Source organism: Alternaria postmessia (genome assembly GCF_024291825.1).
Source record: "Alternaria postmessia strain BMP 2775 chromosome Unknown scaffold_88, whole genome shotgun sequence".
NCBI lineage: Eukaryota > Fungi > Ascomycota > Dothideomycetes > Pleosporales > Pleosporaceae > Alternaria > Alternaria postmessia.
Genome location: NW_026260161.1, coordinates 1 through 16617, shown reverse-complemented (window position 1 = coordinate 16617; position 16617 = coordinate 1). Strand labels below are relative to the sequence as shown.

Sequence of the window (16617 nt, the reverse complement as noted above, 5' to 3'; positions counted from 1 at the left end):
GCGCACTTTCCCATTATTTAGAACTAAAAGTAGTGGTATCTTAGTCTTAGATAAGTTCTCAAACGCTGTTGCGTCTCTGAGGATACCAGACAGCATACTGTAACATAACTTTTATAATAATGGAGCATAAGACACCAAACCTCGACCTACATGTTCGCCAGTATTGATCATAGAGTACTTCAAGAGTTAATTACGAATGCTAATGCTGCTGTGGTATCGCCAACTCTCTTTCAACAGTGAAGTCTACCTGTTTCTCAATTCCAGCCATAGGTCTCAACTCGGTCTCACTGCCCCAATCGTTACTTTCTTTTCTACCCTGTTCACCACTCGGCAATCTTAGGCCTGTGTTATGACTCCACCTATGTCCACTGAATACACGGCGGGCCTTGCTTTGAGGTCCTGACGCACTTGGCTCTGCAGAACCATATACTGGTGGTGCAGATGGACTTGGTCGAGTGCGCCCCATTGTTCCATTCAATAGGTATCTGAACGCCGGCAGTGTAGCGACTATGACAGATACAGATGACTCGATGTGGCTCCACATACTCAGTAGCACAGGTCCATCAGCAAGTGCGGCTGGGTCGGGATTCGAAGTAGCCTTTGTGACTTGCGCAAGCCGTGCGAACGCGAAGGCGATGATGATGGTACCGAGTGAGAAGATAATAGCAAGTCCAAACTTCTGCTGGGCTGAAACTTGTAATTTGCGCAACAGGTTCAGAGGGAGAAGCATTATGAGAGCATCAGCAACGACGTCTGCGCTTGTTGCGAATTTGATGGAGGCATCGGCTCGGATGAGATCCTCTGGATCGCTACACCCAGCTATATAAGTTAGAAAGTCATATAGAACCCGTTGGAATGAGATACTGACTCGCGCTCCAGTATCTGGATAATGGACGGCAGGTCAAGAAGTTTGAGGCGATTGATGCGAGGTAGAGAAGTAGCACCAATATAAAACATAACCACCAAGCGCGCATGTATATGGGTAGTCCAATGACCAAACGCCTAAAGAAGAACAGGATAGAGAATTTGGCTAGATATGTATATCAGTACAAGATTCTCCGGCAGCGTCCTAGCAATCTCAACCTACCAGCCCATAGGGTTGTCCAAAACAAAAGCATCTGGCTGAACATGAGTTTGAGTGCAGTGCGTGTCCTTTCGACGAACTCGTCCGGTGGTAGTGGCATCGGGGTATTTGGATCTGCTATAGCTGCTTTTGAGTATTCCTGAGCGAAGAAGAACTGTGGTAGCAATCGTGTGATAACCACAGAGAGAGCCGTTAAAGATAGCAAGCCAAAGAAGACGAAGTGATCGTCGGCGAACAGCCGGTGTTGGGACTTCCATCGTAGAAAACCTCTCAGAGCAGTTAAGACGAATGACGCACCCCACAGACACCATATCAACGTCTGTGTCATGTTAACATTGCAGCATGTATTGATGTTTGACTTACCATAAGTTCGGTGTAGTTCAACGTCATTTTGGCTGTTACTCGTTATTGACAGAGTGGAATGAATGACACTGTGACTGGCACGATCAATTCTTAAGAGACATTTGTCTACGGGAGGGACATGCGAACTAGATCCTATGGAACGGTAAGTACCGTGGCCGCGACCCAGGATACATGTCAGCCCTTCAAGTCTCAAGTCCACATGCGTTTGGCAGCCACTATAAATCCCCCCACAGAAGGCCTCGATACCCTCCAGACATGGAAGTACAACGGTTCAAACAGGAGACGGTAAAATTACGGCGCAATCCTTCCAACATGCATACATACAACAAGATGGCCTAGAAATCAGAAGTTGGATCGACAGGTTCAAGGAGCTGTCGACAAATCAACGGAACCGAGAATGAGACATCATCTTATCGCTGCCGGGGTTTGCTCATTGAAGTCATAGCTCCGTTACAACAACTGATTTCCATTTTCGCGGGAAGCAAATCAAGGTTCCCGGGAGCCTGGGCCAATCCTTTGGACACGGCTCGGTTACGCTGCCCCTTCCTTCGCGTTCCTTCGCGTTCAAGCTTTTCATCCACCCGGCAAAGGTGAGGCACAGTTAATTCGTACCCGCTACCGGTACGCCGAACTTCCGGACGAATACATGTCTGCGAATGACGCACAAACTCGCCCGATCGAGGGGAACATGTTCAGGTTGGTAATGAGGCGCGATACAAGCAGATAAACGACGATATGAACCTCAAAGGGCATATGATCTTGATCTGTGACCACGGTCACAAGGAGAATCACAAAGAAGACGTATCTTCTTGCGTTGGTAGGGGCCAAACGATGTTTATTGGTCAATGTGCGTAGCGAAAGGATCTAAACACTGTAAATAGCGCACCCGAATTGATCAATCATGCATCGGCGACTTTCCAGCCACCAGGCATCAGGTTGGTATATACCCGAAGAGGATCGTACTTTGTACGAATAGTCTTTAGCCTTCTCAAGTTGGCAGCCGGATAGCTTTGGAAAATGGGCTGCCCTTTTCCAGCATCATTCATGTACAGGTAATCAGCGCTCCATGATTTTGCCTTGAGCAAGCCGTTAATGCTTGCTGTGATCTCATCAGCAGCAGCGCGTACCTTGACATCATCGCTTGCTGACGTCCAAGTGAAGTTCTCCACCATCCAGAAGAAAGGTGCCTTGGAGACATCCACACCCTGAGGGTTACCACCAGTCTTAGCACTGTGCGACAGAAATGCCTTGGTAACAGGCTGGAAGGTTATTGAAGCCTGTAGGTTGGCAACACTGGGCAGCTTGGCATTGACGCCCGAGATGAAGGTGTCGTGAATGAGCTGAACAGCGTCTCGATCGACGACAGACGAAAGAGTGCGGAACTCCTGGCGTAGCCCTAATGGTTGAAGAGCGTCTGTAGCTGAGATGTAGTCCGAAAGTGGTTGCAGTGCGTACGAATCGGCGACAGGGGTGAGCTTCGGCGCAGTGAAGTTCTCAAACACTTCTGGGTTGTCAGTAGTGGAGTGGTAGAACTTAGCAGCCGCATAAACCGTCATGTTTGCCGCAGGGAAGGTAAGGATCGTAGGAATAATGGCAGCTTTGGGATCGATGCCGCCGTATTTCCCGAAGTTATAAACACCATCCAGGTAGCCTTTCGATTGCGACTGGTCAAATTGTCCGATGCCAGCGTGAACATCGCTACCCTCTACTGGTCGTAGGTCGAATCGTGTAACGATGCAGAAGGAGTTTCCGCCACCCCTCAAGGCCCAGAAAAGATCAGAGTACTTGTTCGTCGCTGTTGCTTCAACGATAAGTCCGCTGGACAACACGCACTATCGCTGTCAGATCAGAGCTAAACTTTAGAGATGATGCCAACCTACTTGGTACTTCTGAACGTTGTCCGAAGCAAATCCATACTCCGAAGAATAAAACGAAATTCCCCCGCCGAGTAGCAGACCAGGAACACCCACGTGGCCCACACGACCTCCAACAGCCGCGAGTCCGGACGGTTTGAGATAAGCGTAGACGTCCCTCCACCTATTCCCGGGACCAACGGAGACGATTGACTTGTCTGTCGAAAGAGACAAGGTCGTCAAGTTGGACGAAGACAGCAACACACCGGAGCTGTCGATTCCGTTGTAGCCAGGTATTGGCATATGTCCTCCTCCTCGCATAGCGAATTTTGAGAGAGTGAGTGTCATCGTAGTGACCGCGTACGAAACTTGTTGTGCATTTTGAGGAACGAAGACGCACGCAGGACTGCTGTAGACTGTGGCTGACCAATAGGCTGTGGATTCTTAGCAAATATCGCGCTTGCGTCTTGATTGTAAACACATACGCTCTTGCGTCTCATAGGAGTAGCCCGAAGTTCCAGGTAGAAAGGTGCTTTCAGGGTATTTGGCCTTCAACTTTGAGCAGGCCACTTTCTCACCACCAAAGAGGCTCTTGGCTGCTCCCGTTGCAATTGACGGTGCAGCAAAGAGAAGAGCCGCAACACCTGCTAAAAGTACCATGCTGGGTCTAAGGAAATGATGCCAATAGCTAAGTACGAACGAGATAGACAGGCGGATGCTGATGTTATGAAGAATATCGGACGGACATAAAGTATTGCCTCCGCGGCTCGACTCCGTTTGGAAGCATGTTGGTCTAGCGCACTTGGGTCTCCCAGGCACCGGAGCTGTTACCAATTCAGGACGCAGGAAGGATCGTCTGCATGTTCGACTTGTGAACTATGCGATGGATCGCAAGCGAAGAAGTCGTACCGCTTGTACATACAACGTAGGTGTGATTTTTGTGTCTGCGATACACCCATCAAGGTACACGAGTGATGGCTCCCATGAGGTTGTCACAGCGTAGCGACGAGGACATACTTGAGTTATCAAACCTTGGGATGCAAGGATGAAGGGACGGTCTGCCGTATAAAGTACGCGTGGTGCGGCGCGGGTTAGCTGGGCTACTAGCGCCAAAACGCCCCTCATCCTTCGGGCGAGGCCCCCACCGCTTCATCTCGCGGCCGCCCCATCGGTTGAGACCCTGGGTTCGATTGACCACGACTCGGGATTGTAGTGAGGTTACGATTCTCTAGTTGTCACTTCATCGTCGGGTTATGTGAGTTCGCCGACCCTGTTTGTAATCATTACAAAATACCTACATAGCGTTTCTCAAGCACTGCGAAGCACATTCTTTCTGCTTAGAGGAAGCAGACTTACATTATCTTAAGATAGGCTTGGGAGTTGGTAAGATCAATACAACTCGAAGACTTGTTTGCATGCCTAGGTAATTCATCTGGGAAGCAAATATGACGGATGACGTTATTTCTAAGTCGCTCGTAACAAAAGAATCACTCTAAAAACATACCAATGATCATACTAAAGATGTATTAATATGACCATGTCAGATCTCTGCGTAGAATATAGCGAGAGATCAAAGCTGAAGTTAGTCTGGCTGTCGCTTTTACATCAGAACAGCACTATGTTGACACGGTGATCAATAGCTTCATAGCGCTGCAGTGGTCCCATAATCTCAGTCCTCATGGCGCGCAGTAGATACAACTTGCAAAGCGGGACGCAGCCTTGCAAAAGTAACCCATACCAGCAACGCCAACACAGTCTCGATGACTATCGCGAACCGGAAGACACCAATACCCATGCCGTCAATAACAGCACCTATAGCAAACGGTGAAAGCGCTGCTCCAACCTGACCTAGAGAAGCCACAAAGGAAACAGCCGCAACATGCAACTCTGCCGGCAACAACCGTGTAAGCACAACAACTCCTGAAGGAAACATCGGACCCATGATAAACCCTAGCATTGTCATCAACGCCACAGAAGCAGCTGGAGACGACAAAGCAGCGAAGAGAATATCTACCCCAACAGCGAGAATAAAGTACAAACCAGTCGCGCGCCGCACCCCCATTCTATCTGTTGCAAAACCTAATGTGAGTCGTCCAACAGCCATGCCAACCCAGTACCCCGTAGAAGATAGACCAGCGACGTAAGCGGTTGAGTGACGGCTGCGCAGCATGAATGAGACGATCCATCCCGAAATCGCTGTCTCGATACCAACGTAAGTTAGAAAGTACGCTGCGCAGAACCAAGTAGCTCGGTATTTGAACACGGCCTTGACGTCGATCTTGGAATCGTTGATTTTCGACTGCTTGCTTTCGCGGTAGACGGATGCGGTTTCGTTACGGAATGCCATGACTAAAACCAAGAAAGAGAGCGCGCATGCTCCAGCCTACAACCATTAGTCAAGGAAGTGAAAGACCTTGGATTCAGGGAACTCACCAAGATAGAATACCAGGTCCACCACGGAAAGTGCCTGGTGGTCAAAATAGTAACGATAAATGGACCCATCGCCCCACCAACACTATAACTCCCATGCAACAGCCCGCTCAGAGTATTCGCCTTCTCCATACTCCCCGCCCACGCACACCAACTCCCATCCAGCAGCCCCGTTCCCAGCCCCTGGAACATAAAGGCAACTAGCACCCACCCAAACCCCGGATGCGTTGCTACTATCGTCGTAGCCAGGATTTGTAACAAAGGCGCTGCAACTGCGATTCCTCGTTGACCAAAGCGGTGATGCACAGTATCGCTACACTGTGCTGCTACAACGTAGCCGATGGGTGGGACGAGAAAGATGCAAGATACTTGGAGGTCGGTGAGATGGTAGTAGGAGGAGAGGAGAGGGAGGACGGTGCCGATTGAGGAGTTGAAGAGGCCGAGTGTGGTGAAGGAGTACATCGCTGCCGCAATCTTCAACATCAGGCGCGTGTCCATCTTTTCATCGACATTGCGGGTAGTCTCGCTGTCTCCTAGAGAGCTATTGTTGTCATGGAGAAGCGGTGAATCTTCGTGGTTGGTGGGTTGGTGTGCCATGTTGTTGCGACGTTGCACATTCAGGTCGCGATGCCAGATTGTTAGTTGCGTTGTTTTATGTCAGTAAAATCACGAATGCATTTTTGACGAGTTGCGAGCAGTTCGAGAATGAATGTTGATTGATGATATGGATAGCTGATCGTCAGTTCCGGCGGAAACTGCTGTCGCGGAATGTCGCTAGGAACAGGTAAGCGTCACCCATGCGGCTGGCCAATGACATCATCACGTCGCGTGTTGTGAAGTGATGCCCAACGCCCAGGATGTCGTGCTGGTAAACATATAGTTGCATACCGTAAGGGTGCCAAGCGCTGACACAGACGCATTACAAGTAGTTTTTCATGTTTCAACATGTTGGGATCGGCAAAAATGAAGCTTCTCAGTTTTCGTACGCCAGTACCTGCGTAATCGCAACTGTTTTCGTGTCGCGCAGGAATTGTAAGATTCCTTCCAGAAAAACATTCTGGTTGAGGTGGACTACGCTCGTTTCGAGAATGACATCTAGCCTTCGATAAAGACTCAGTCTTCATCATCCGAAGATGCATAGCCTAACCCGAGCGAAAGCGTGTTTACGAGCTTGGAGGAAGGTGGCCCTGCTGATGGCTTTGTCGCGTTCACGGATGATGTCGCGGGACTCTTTACGCCGTTACCGCCGCCTGTAGTGGAAGGTGTGTTCGTTTTGACATCTGGCGTAGACTGCTTCGTAGCCTTTACTTCGTTGGTGCTGCTCTTCTCTTCAGGCACGGAGCTCGATTTCCTAAGCTTTACGCCCTTTAGCAGACCAGCTTCAGTACCCTTCTTCCTCTTTCGTCCAACTGCCGCCCATTGGCCGGCATCCTCCTCTTGAGGTGTTTCTGTGCTCTCTTCTTCGAGACCCCGAGCTTTCCTCTCGGCTTCTTCGCGCTGTCTGCGGAACAAATCTAATTGTTCAAAGGTTTCTTTCTTTACATTGGCTTCTTCCTGGCGCTTCTTTTCCAAGACCGAATCCAGGTAGTCGGCTTCTTCGTCGTCCAGAGCAACATGCAGCTTGTACCGCGCTCTCTCTTCAAACTCAGCTTGTTTCTTGTCTTTGTTGGCTTGCAAGACCTCGAAAAGACTCTTCCCGTCTTGCTGCTTCGCTAGATCGGCTTTGGCGCGTCTCGCATCTTCAATCTCTTGCTGGGCCTTCTTCCACTCATCATCGCGTTCGACTTCCTCACCAGCCTTGCCGCCACTGACGAATCCTGAAGACATTGCGGTCCACACTTATACGGCTAGCGCAGGTTGCTGATGGCGGTGCAGTGGAAGCGGGAATGTTCAACGGCAGAACGCCAAAAAATGGTACTGTTCCGACTTCCTTTTGGGTTCTAGCGCCAGGTGGGTAGCGCTCCACCCCCCACCCGTTTAACCTCACCCGCGGGCAAATCGCGTCCTGATACGTGGAGGTTTTATGCCGGTGCTTAAAGTTGCTCGGTACAGATACCAACGTGTTGGATGAAGGATGGCCCTGACGTAGGAGGGGTACACAACGCGTCGGCACTGCCCCTCCAGATCACCCTTCAAAAGTTTGCCATTCCTGCCTTCTTTCAAATTTCCTACATCCCAAACTTTACCTTACAATTTATGATTCGTACCCTAGCAAGAATGGCACCCAAGAACTGGACCAAGGAGCACTTCACGCTCAACACTGGCGCAAAGATTCCCGCTGTCGGTCTCGGCACATGGCAGTCAAAGCCTGGTGAGGTTCGCGAGGCCGTCAAGGCTGCCCTCCAGGGAGGATACCGCCACATTGACACCGCGCTTGCCTACGGCAACGAGAAGGAGGTCGGCGAGGGTATCAAGGACTCTGGTGTACCCCGTGAGGAGATCTGGGTTACCACCAAGCTTGACAACCCATGGCACAAGCGCGTTGAAGAGGGCATTACCAGCTCTCTGAACAGTCTTGGTCTCGACTACGTTGACCTTTACCTCATGGTAAGTTGCTCAACATCAAGGTATACTCTCCGATTGGACTAAACACTGACGCGGTGACAGCACTGGCCTTCTTCCACCGACCCCGATGATCTTAAGAAGCACTACCCCGACTGGGACTTCAAGGACACCTGGGCGGAGATGCAAAAGCTCCCCGAGTCTGGCCGCGTAAAGAACATTGGTGTTTCCAACTTCGCCATCAAGAACCTCGAGAAGCTGTTTGCCGATTCTCGCTTCAAGACCACACCTGCCGTCAACCAGATCGAGCTCCACCCCAACAACCCCTCGTAAGTCATGTGTTGGCAGCTCACTCATGTATGTGTAAACTGACAGTGAGACCAGCCCCAAGCTCCTCGATTACCTCAAGGAGAAGGGCATCCACGCCACCGCCTACTCCTGCCTCGGATCAACCGACTCACCTCTTTACAAGAACGAGAAGCTCAAGAAGCTCGCCGACAACAAGGGCAAGTCTGTCCAGCAAGTCTTGCTCATGTGGGGTCTGCAGCGTGGCTCCAGCGTCATCCCCAAGTCCGTCACAGCATCCCGCATCCAGGGCAACTTCCAGCTTGACGGCTGGGAGCTGACTGATGAGGAGATGAAGGAGATTAGCTCGCTGCCTGAGCGCTTCAAGGTTTGTGGTGACGCCTGGCTACCGGTCAAGGTCTTCTTTGGCGATGACGAGTAGGTCTTTACGTACAATGATACCATGAAATAGAAAGGAATGAACATGTGACTACACATACACCCGAAGTGTCAGTGCGTGAAGCGTTTTTGGTGTTGCGGAGTAACGTCGGACATGACCGTGGGAGCCTGCGCGACTGCCTTGTGGCGATTTATCAGCGTCATGTGAGAACGCGTTTGGCGCTAGCAAGACGCGCCTGATCTAGATGCCCGTTCGCCACTCATCTCTCTTTCTTGAACACTTCACACTCGACTCCAGTACAACGACTAATTCACACTTTTTTACCGTCCCATATCCGTCAAAATGAGTGCCGAAGAAGAGCAGTTCGATGATAGCAGCATGGGTGGCCCTGGTGCCCCCACTCCGGTGTCTGCGCTTGAGGTATGCTTTACTTGACTTGGTACGCGCAGCGGACATTGACGAGATCTCAGGGAGTCAATGGATTGACTGCACGCGACATCAAATTGATTGTTGAGGGCGGCTTCAACACCGTAGAGTCAATTGCCTATACGTATGCCAGCCACTGTGTGTAGATTGGCCCCGCCACTAACGACAGACAGGCCACGGCGAGCGCTCGAGCAAATAAAGGGCATCTCAGAACAAAAGGCCTCAAAACTACTTGCAGAGGGTAAGCAGCAATGACGCCGTTATATTGCCTGTTGCTTACTTGAACAGCCTCCAAACTTGTGCCTATGGGCTTCACCACGGCTACCGAGATGCACTCACGTCGTAGCGAACTGATTTCGATCACGACCGGCTCAAAACAACTGGACACTCTTCTGGCAGGTGGAATTGAGACCGGCTCGATCACAGAGATCTTTGGCGAGTTTCGAACGGGAAAGAGTCAGATTTGTCATACACTCGCCGTTACCTGCCAGCTGCCGTTCGACATGGGCGGTGGTGAGGGCAAATGCCTATACATCGACACTGAGGGCACCTTCCGACCAGTACGATGTTTGGCTGTGGCAAATCGATTCGGACTTTCAGGAGAAGAAGTTCTAGACAATGTTGCTTACGCGCGCGCATACAACTCTGATCACCAGCTGGAGCTTCTCAACCAGGCCGCCCAGATGATGACGGAGACACGATTCTCATTGCTCGTCGTCGACTCCGCCACCGCACTATATCGAACGGATTTTGCAGGGCGTGGAGAGCTTTCGGCTAGGCAAACACATTTGGCCAAGTTCATGCGCACGCTACAACGGCTTGCGGATGAGTTTGGTATTGCCGTCGTAATCACCAACCAAGTCGTTGCACAAGTGGATGGTGGGCCAAGTGCCATGTTCAACCCAGATCCGAAGAAACCTATCGGAGGAAACATCATTGCGCACGCAAGTACGACGCGCCTCAGCTTGAGGAAGGGCAGGGGAGAAACGCGTGTTTGCAAGATCTACGACAGCCCATGTCTGCCAGAGAGCGATTGCCTGTTCGCCATCAACGAAGACGGCATTGGCGATCCCAAGGAGAAGGACCTCGAGGAGAGGGCCAATAGGTGATGAGGCTGATGGAGGGGCTTCGGCCCCGATTCGCATTGCCGGTGCAAGGCGTTATGGGGCGGTGACGATCTAGATGTGTTTGGTCGTGGACGATTTATGTTTATGCAATGCGTATGATATCCTAATACAAAACTTGAACCGAAGCACATCATGGTTGTCCACTTCTCTCGCGTGCTGCGTGATGCGAGCCCCCCTGCAAGAAACGTCAAGGTGATCTGCGGTGAAGGACAAAGCCGCGTCCGTGCACGCGTGCGCCAGACAGCTTCGTGCATGCACCGCGGCGACTGTTTTTGTGAGCTTTACCTTCGCGCCGACAGCTGCAACTCCAACCCAACGCGCGCCACCATTCCTCGACTCCTGCGACGACAGTCGAGACCCTTTCGCATGCGATCGCCATGGTTCAAAACGGAGGCACATGTCTCTACAAAGAGGCGCGATTGAACATCGAACCCGCCTATCCTGGCTCGACAATCGTATTTTCGATACCAACACACGCTCCTTTCGGGGTCCGAGGCACGGTGAAGCGCAGTCTAATCACAGAGCACTATGCAGACAAAGACGAGGAGGCCTTCACGAGGCGTCATCTAGCCACGGATGGATCCATGTACTTTCGGCAAAACCATGCATACCCGCGAAGCTTCCTCTGGCGGGTGCTGGACAACAGAAAGATGTTGGAGATACAGTCCACCGACTTGGACCACGACTTTGCCGACAAGTTCGAGGCCAACCTTACGCTCCTCTTCCAGTTCCCCGCCGAGATTCGACCCTTTTGCGTTGCCTTCGCTGAGCCCGCTGACCGAGACGCATTGAGCGTCTTCGTAATCACGACGAACAACGAGCTCTATACCATGACTCTACACCGCGACTTCTTCTCCACTCCCGCAGCCTCGGAGCAGGAACCCGAGACGTGGTGTAAGAGGTTCGAGCCGGCCCTCTTCAGCGGGCGCATACCCTACAGATTGGTCGCCGAAAGCGCAGAGGAGCTACTTGTAACGCTTGACGATGGGGCCATCTGCCGTCTGATTTGGGACAAGGCCAACAACACGTGGGACGGGGCGCGGTACCAGCAGAGTAACTGGTCGGTACGCGGTCTTCTGTCATGGAAAGCGCAGCCCACAGTCAGGTTTGAAAACGCAGACTTTGCTGTATCAGCCGCCGCTGCGGTCGCGATATCACCGAACAAGCAACACATCCTCTCAGTGTGTTTGGATCACTCGATAAGGGCGTGGAACATTGCGTCGGGCAAGCCAGGTGCTCACGTTGACCTCTTGGGCGCCGACGACTTTGCACTGGAAAAGTCACAAGCTTCATACTCGATTGGACCTTCGCAGTCGATGCTCATGACTGTCGTGGACGGTCTTGGGGGGCCAGGAGGCGCAGAGTATCACATCGTCACCTACTCTCCGAAGCAGCATCAATTCAAGTTCTGGGGCGTGCGGGACGCGGACGACCAGGACCATGGATTCTACGATGCTGCGCAGGACTCGGAGCTCATTCCGCCGATTGACGAACTGATGAACACGACTGTATGGACACTAGAGGAATTCCACGTAATCCCAGGACCTGGGTGGAGGGGCTCGGAGATCTGGATACGCGCTAGGTCGGGACCGAGCAGTAAAGTCTACTCATTGAAATTTGACCTCACTGATTTTGCCGACCAACGAACACAAACTTGGAAGAGCGATTGGGTGTCTGTTGACTCAGGCCCATTGACCGTCGAGGCACTAAAGATGAATCCTGCGAATCCTAGCGAGCGAGAGTTGGAGCCTGACGAGGAGGTCTCTGATCAATGGATTGACTTCCTGTTCTATCCCGGACGGTTCACGATTGCGACGTTGGAGACGGCGCTGCTCATCTGCAAAAGAGGTTCAGAGCGGGTGCGGTCAAGTCGATCGTCGAATCGGGGCAGCTTGAAAGAGCGTTTAAGCGCCACTATTGTCACCCTCGCAGTCGAGCACAGTCCGCAAACAGAAGATCTCAGCAAAGCCATAATAGCAGAGTGGCAGGCTTACTGGAGTCTGGTAAAGGATCTACATAAGCGAAGGGGAGAATCGCTATCACTCGTTTACGACCGAGCTACCGACCGGCCGTGGCTAGTGTTGAGCGACCACCTCTCTGCGATTAGGAATTGCAGCGAGTCAGAAGTCACTACACTCAACGCAGCTGCCATCTCAAGCCAGCGCGTGCTGAGCAAACCCCTGCGGCAAACCCTGGATACTTCGGAGTCTCGCGATGTGGCACGTTTATTGAACGCCGCAGCTTCCTTCCGTCAACGACTGCCATCTTTTGTCCAGCAACAGGTACAACGCCACATGGAGATGGACCTACTACAGAGCCGGAACATCACAATCTTGGATCGCATGGAATGGATCGAGGTCAACAGCGAACTCTCCCAGCATGTGACTGACGAGGATGTCACCGTCCTTGTTGAAGAGCTTGGTATGGAAGTGAAGGACTTGGGCACTGAGACATTTCTCCGAGCTATCAAGAAGCTGGACTATGAACACGATGGCCGACCTCAGTCGAGAAAGCAAATCGCAAGATATGGGCTGAGTGCGCTATCTTCAGTCTCCAAGGAAACGCTTGAGAATGACCACAATGCCCTATTGGACTTGCTTGTGCTGCTGTTGTTCATGTTCATCGAGCTGGAGGGAGAAACACATGATGAGTGGGATGCATCTGAAGTCTTTGCAGAACTTTTGCTTCGATACAAGGATTGCATGGTGGTGTCCTGGTTAGCTCGCACAGTGTGGGCTCACCAGTCTATGACGGGTCAAGCGTCAGAGCAACTGTATCGCATGTTAGGCGAGACGTACAAGACCCAGAAGCTACCTATTTCCCAGACAGTCCTCGAGGGCATTTACGGACTGCGCGCCTTTGAGGTCTTGCTACCAAAGGATACGAAGGCGGGTCTACTCACCCACTGGAGCCGGGGCTGGTTGTCTTTCATCTTCAGGGAACACGACTTTGAGAATGTCGTGGAGGATATTATGGGGTTCCTTCTAGCACAGCAAGAGTACGACCTCGCTATGGACTTTTCCAAGTTCCTTCCGGAAGGTCATTGGGCCTCTTATCTGAAGGGGCGCATGCACCTTGCACTCGGTGAGAGTGCGCTCGCGTCTTTATGCTTCCAAAAGCCTGCATATACTATGGGTAAGTCTACTAGATGCAAATTTGCCTACAGACCACTAACGTGTACAGCCCTCGGTCCAATGTTCGATGTCGCGGAAGAAGACACAGCAGGCCTGGTATCAGAAGTCGAGCGAAACTCGTTTTCCGAAGGCCTAGCACGCTACTACAGTCACGTCATCGGCCTGTTCGAGAAGGCCAAGGCATATTCCTACGTCGCGGATTTTGCCAAACTCGGTCTGCGATGTTTGATGGGCCAGGAGGATGAGGAGCTCAAGACGGACCTGCTCCAACGGCTCTTCACCGCTTCAATACAAACAGCTAGATTCCATGATGCGTATTCTGCGTTGATCAGGCACAGCGACACAGCCTTGTACGTCAAATACCCGTCTTACCTACTGTCCGACTTGTTATACTGACTGTTGCCGTTCCCCACAGGAAAACGTCCGATCTTCAAACTCTCATCACAACCATGGTCACGGCCTCGCAAACTCCCACCCTCCTCACGTTCCCGTTTGTCGGCCTCTCCGACGCCGTCGACACCATCCTCACCTCTCTCTGCCAAAAGACACTCAACCTTGCTTCCGGACCGCCGTACCATCAAATCCTCTACTCGTTCCGCATCAGCCGAAACAACTTCCGCGGCGCAGCGTCTATCCTGCACGAGCGGCTGCAACGTCTCAAGACGACAAGTAGCAAGATCCACGACCCGGCTGATGAAAGCCTGGCGCAGATTTACCTCATGATTATCAATACCTTGTCGGCGGTCAGTAAAGAGGATGCGTACATTTTGGCTGAGCAGAGGATGGAAAGTAGTGGTGCAGGGGGGACGTTGAATTGGGGGATTGGACAGGGCAAGAAGTTGCTCAAGAGGCAGATTGTTACGCTGGATACGCTGAGGAAGGAGTATCAGGAGGAGTTGGATCGGGTGGCGGCGATTGAGAGTGGGCAGTTTCCTTTTGTGGAGACGGAGGATGGGATGGACATCTTGTAGGGGTGTTTATAGCATGGCGTTTGTTAGGGAGTATTAGAGGGAAATGATGGATGTAAGACTATATGTGACCTGCATCTGGAAGGGTCGTTTTTTCTTCTTCTTCTTTTCTTCTTTCTGGATGGATGACTGTAGCTAGCAAATATGATGGAGATGGAGATGTCTTTACGCAGAGTAGCTGTTTGAAATGTTGATCATGCATGGCTTGAGGTTGATGGGTGAGGAGGCCGGAGGTGGAGTTGACGCGCTAAGGCGCGCTCAGATGGCGGCGAATTGCGGGGCGTCGCGACCGACGTGTGGGTGCATGGCAACCGCTGGAAGACCGCAGGCCTGACTCGTCACTGCTCACTACTCCAAAGACGGCAGATGATCTGTACAGCAGCGCAATGAACGCCTTGTTCTCTCTCTCACCTACACAGACGCGCTCCTACTACAGCACACAGCCATGGTGATGCTCGCATGTCCCGTCGCGCATACCCACGCACTCCACTAACACAAACACTCAGAACTCAAAGTCACTGCGCCGCCTCGCCGCCGACCACGGCTCCCTGCACACCGCCGGCCTTCCTCCCAATTACCTATTCCCTCCAGGCGCGGATGACTCGGCAGACCTCACCTCTCTAGACGTCCTTCTCGCCGGCCCTGTAGGAACACCTTATTCGGGCGGTGTATGGCGCCTGCATCTCGACATACCACCTACCTACCCCGCCGCCCCGCCCACGGCGCAGTTCCGAACCAGACTATGGCATCCGAACATCGACGAGGCCACGGGCGCCGTGTGTGTGGAGACGCTGAAGCGGGACTGGAGTAGTAGTTTGAAGCTGAGAGACGTGCTCGTCACGATATCCTGTCTCCTCATCCAACCGAATCCCGCGAGTGCGCTCAACGAAGCAGCGGGTAAATTGGCCGTCGAGGACTGGGACGGGTATTGTAGGCGGGCGAAGCTCATGACGGATATCCATGCTGCTGTGCCGCGGGACATGGCCGACGAGGTCAGGCAAGCGCAAATGAGGGGCGAAGACAAGGAGATGCCGTCTGAGGAATGTATCGCGAAACCGACGTCCAAGGGCAAGGAGAAGGAGCGCGTCAAGATGACGCCCGCGGGACCAAAGTTGCAACGCCCAGTGAGTGAAGATGAAGAGAATAGGCGACGGAGAGGGGGTATCGGCATGCCGGGAGAGCAAAATAGTGATGCAGAGGAAGACTGGATACCTGGACCGCCGCCCGGGGGCGACAAGACAGCAGCAAGAGGAGGTGGTAGTCATCATCATGCAAGGACGAGGAGTAAAGGGAACAACGCTTTTGGCATCAAAGGGCTCGCGAGACTCGATACGGCTCCGAAACGCGTCTTTGGTGGTACGCATACCCCGACGCCGACGTCGCCTGGTATACCGAACCTTTTCCCTGAGAAGGAAGAGGGGAAGCACACGACTATTGTTGATGATGACGCCGATGGTCCTCCGTTTGTTACCGTCACGTCGAGACGTGATGCACATGGTCTAAAGCTCAGCTCGACGACGACGACGACGGCAGCGGCGGAGTCTACAACAGTAGTAGTAGAACAAACAGAAACCTCCGACCTACTCAAATTCTCCCACAAGAACCCTTTTTCGGCAATCCAACTCAACAACCAAAGTCATCCTTTGATCAAGGAATTCTCGTACACTTGGGAAGACGCGGCTGTGTTGCATGATGCTACTGTTGCTGGTAGTGGTGGTCATGATAGTAATAACACAGTGGAGGAAAAGTCACTCGTGAGGAAGAGATTGGCAGGCGAAGAGTTTGAGAAGAAGAAGAAGTGGGAGATGAAGAGGTTTAGGAGGGCTGGGGGGGATTTGAAGAGGTTCAATCGGGGGGATTGGGGGGCGAGGGTGGGGGTGGGGAGGTTGTGAATTTGCTGTGCTGTTGATGAGAGAGAGAGAGGATGCGTGTAGGAGGGGAGCCTGTGAGGTTGGGTTGGGTTCATGGAGTTGGTGGTGTGACTGGCATAGCGATTTGGCGTTTTTGGTGTTCTGTGTGTGTGTGTGTGTGTGTGTGTGTGTGTG

The 16617-nt window shown here is 52.2% G+C and overlaps 8 protein-coding genes across 8 annotated transcripts; 4 read left to right on the top strand and 4 right to left on the bottom strand.

Annotated features, from left to right (window-relative positions):
* Positions 1-199: 199 nt before the first annotated feature.
* Positions 200-1474, bottom strand: J4E82_009334 (uncharacterized protein; the record flags this gene model as incomplete). Its single annotated transcript, XM_051735559.1, has 4 exons — positions 200-819; positions 869-1030; positions 1088-1403; positions 1448-1474. 4 exons carry the CDS (start codon positions 1472-1474, stop codon positions 200-202), a joined length of 1125 nt encoding a protein of 374 aa, XP_051584660.1.
* Positions 1475-2346: 872 nt separating this feature from the next.
* Positions 2347-3960, bottom strand: J4E82_009333 (uncharacterized protein; the record flags this gene model as incomplete). The annotated part of the gene is made up of 3 exons (XM_051735558.1): positions 2347-3279; positions 3328-3734; positions 3786-3960. 3 exons carry the CDS (start codon positions 3958-3960, stop codon positions 2347-2349), a joined length of 1515 nt encoding a protein of 504 aa, XP_051584659.1.
* A 1009-nt stretch (positions 3961-4969) lies between these two features.
* On the bottom strand, positions 4970-5647 carry J4E82_009332 (uncharacterized protein; the record flags this gene model as incomplete). Its single annotated transcript, XM_051735557.1, has 1 exon — positions 4970-5647. One exon carries the CDS (start codon positions 5645-5647, stop codon positions 4970-4972), a length of 678 nt encoding a protein of 225 aa, XP_051584658.1.
* A 1196-nt stretch (positions 5648-6843) lies between these two features.
* J4E82_009331 (uncharacterized protein) lies at positions 6844-7557 on the bottom strand (the record flags this gene model as incomplete). Its single annotated transcript, XM_051735556.1, has 1 exon — positions 6844-7557. One exon carries the CDS (start codon positions 7555-7557, stop codon positions 6844-6846), a length of 714 nt encoding a protein of 237 aa, XP_051584657.1.
* A 369-nt stretch (positions 7558-7926) lies between these two features.
* Positions 7927-8959, top strand: J4E82_009330 (uncharacterized protein; the record flags this gene model as incomplete). Its single annotated transcript, XM_051735555.1, has 3 exons — positions 7927-8277; positions 8338-8561; positions 8617-8959. 3 exons carry the CDS (start codon positions 7927-7929, stop codon positions 8957-8959), a joined length of 918 nt encoding a protein of 305 aa, XP_051584656.1.
* Positions 8960-9259: 300 nt separating this feature from the next.
* Positions 9260-10452, top strand: RHP51 (RecA recombinase Rhp51; the record flags this gene model as incomplete). The annotated part of the gene is made up of 4 exons (XM_051735554.1): positions 9260-9337; positions 9388-9467; positions 9517-9584; positions 9632-10452. The coding sequence occupies 4 exons, from the start codon at positions 9260-9262 to the stop codon at positions 10450-10452; spliced, it is 1047 nt and encodes a 348-aa protein (XP_051584655.1).
* A 395-nt stretch (positions 10453-10847) lies between these two features.
* Positions 10848-14575, top strand: J4E82_009328 (uncharacterized protein; the record flags this gene model as incomplete). Its single annotated transcript, XM_051735553.1, has 3 exons — positions 10848-13605; positions 13654-13954; positions 14020-14575. 3 exons carry the CDS (start codon positions 10848-10850, stop codon positions 14573-14575), a joined length of 3615 nt encoding a protein of 1204 aa, XP_051584654.1.
* A 442-nt stretch (positions 14576-15017) lies between these two features.
* J4E82_009327 (uncharacterized protein) lies at positions 15018-16464 on the top strand (the record flags this gene model as incomplete). Its single annotated transcript, XM_051735552.1, has 2 exons — positions 15018-15020; positions 15079-16464. 2 exons carry the CDS (start codon positions 15018-15020, stop codon positions 16462-16464), a joined length of 1389 nt encoding a protein of 462 aa, XP_051584653.1.
* Positions 16465-16617: the final 153 nt, after the last annotated feature.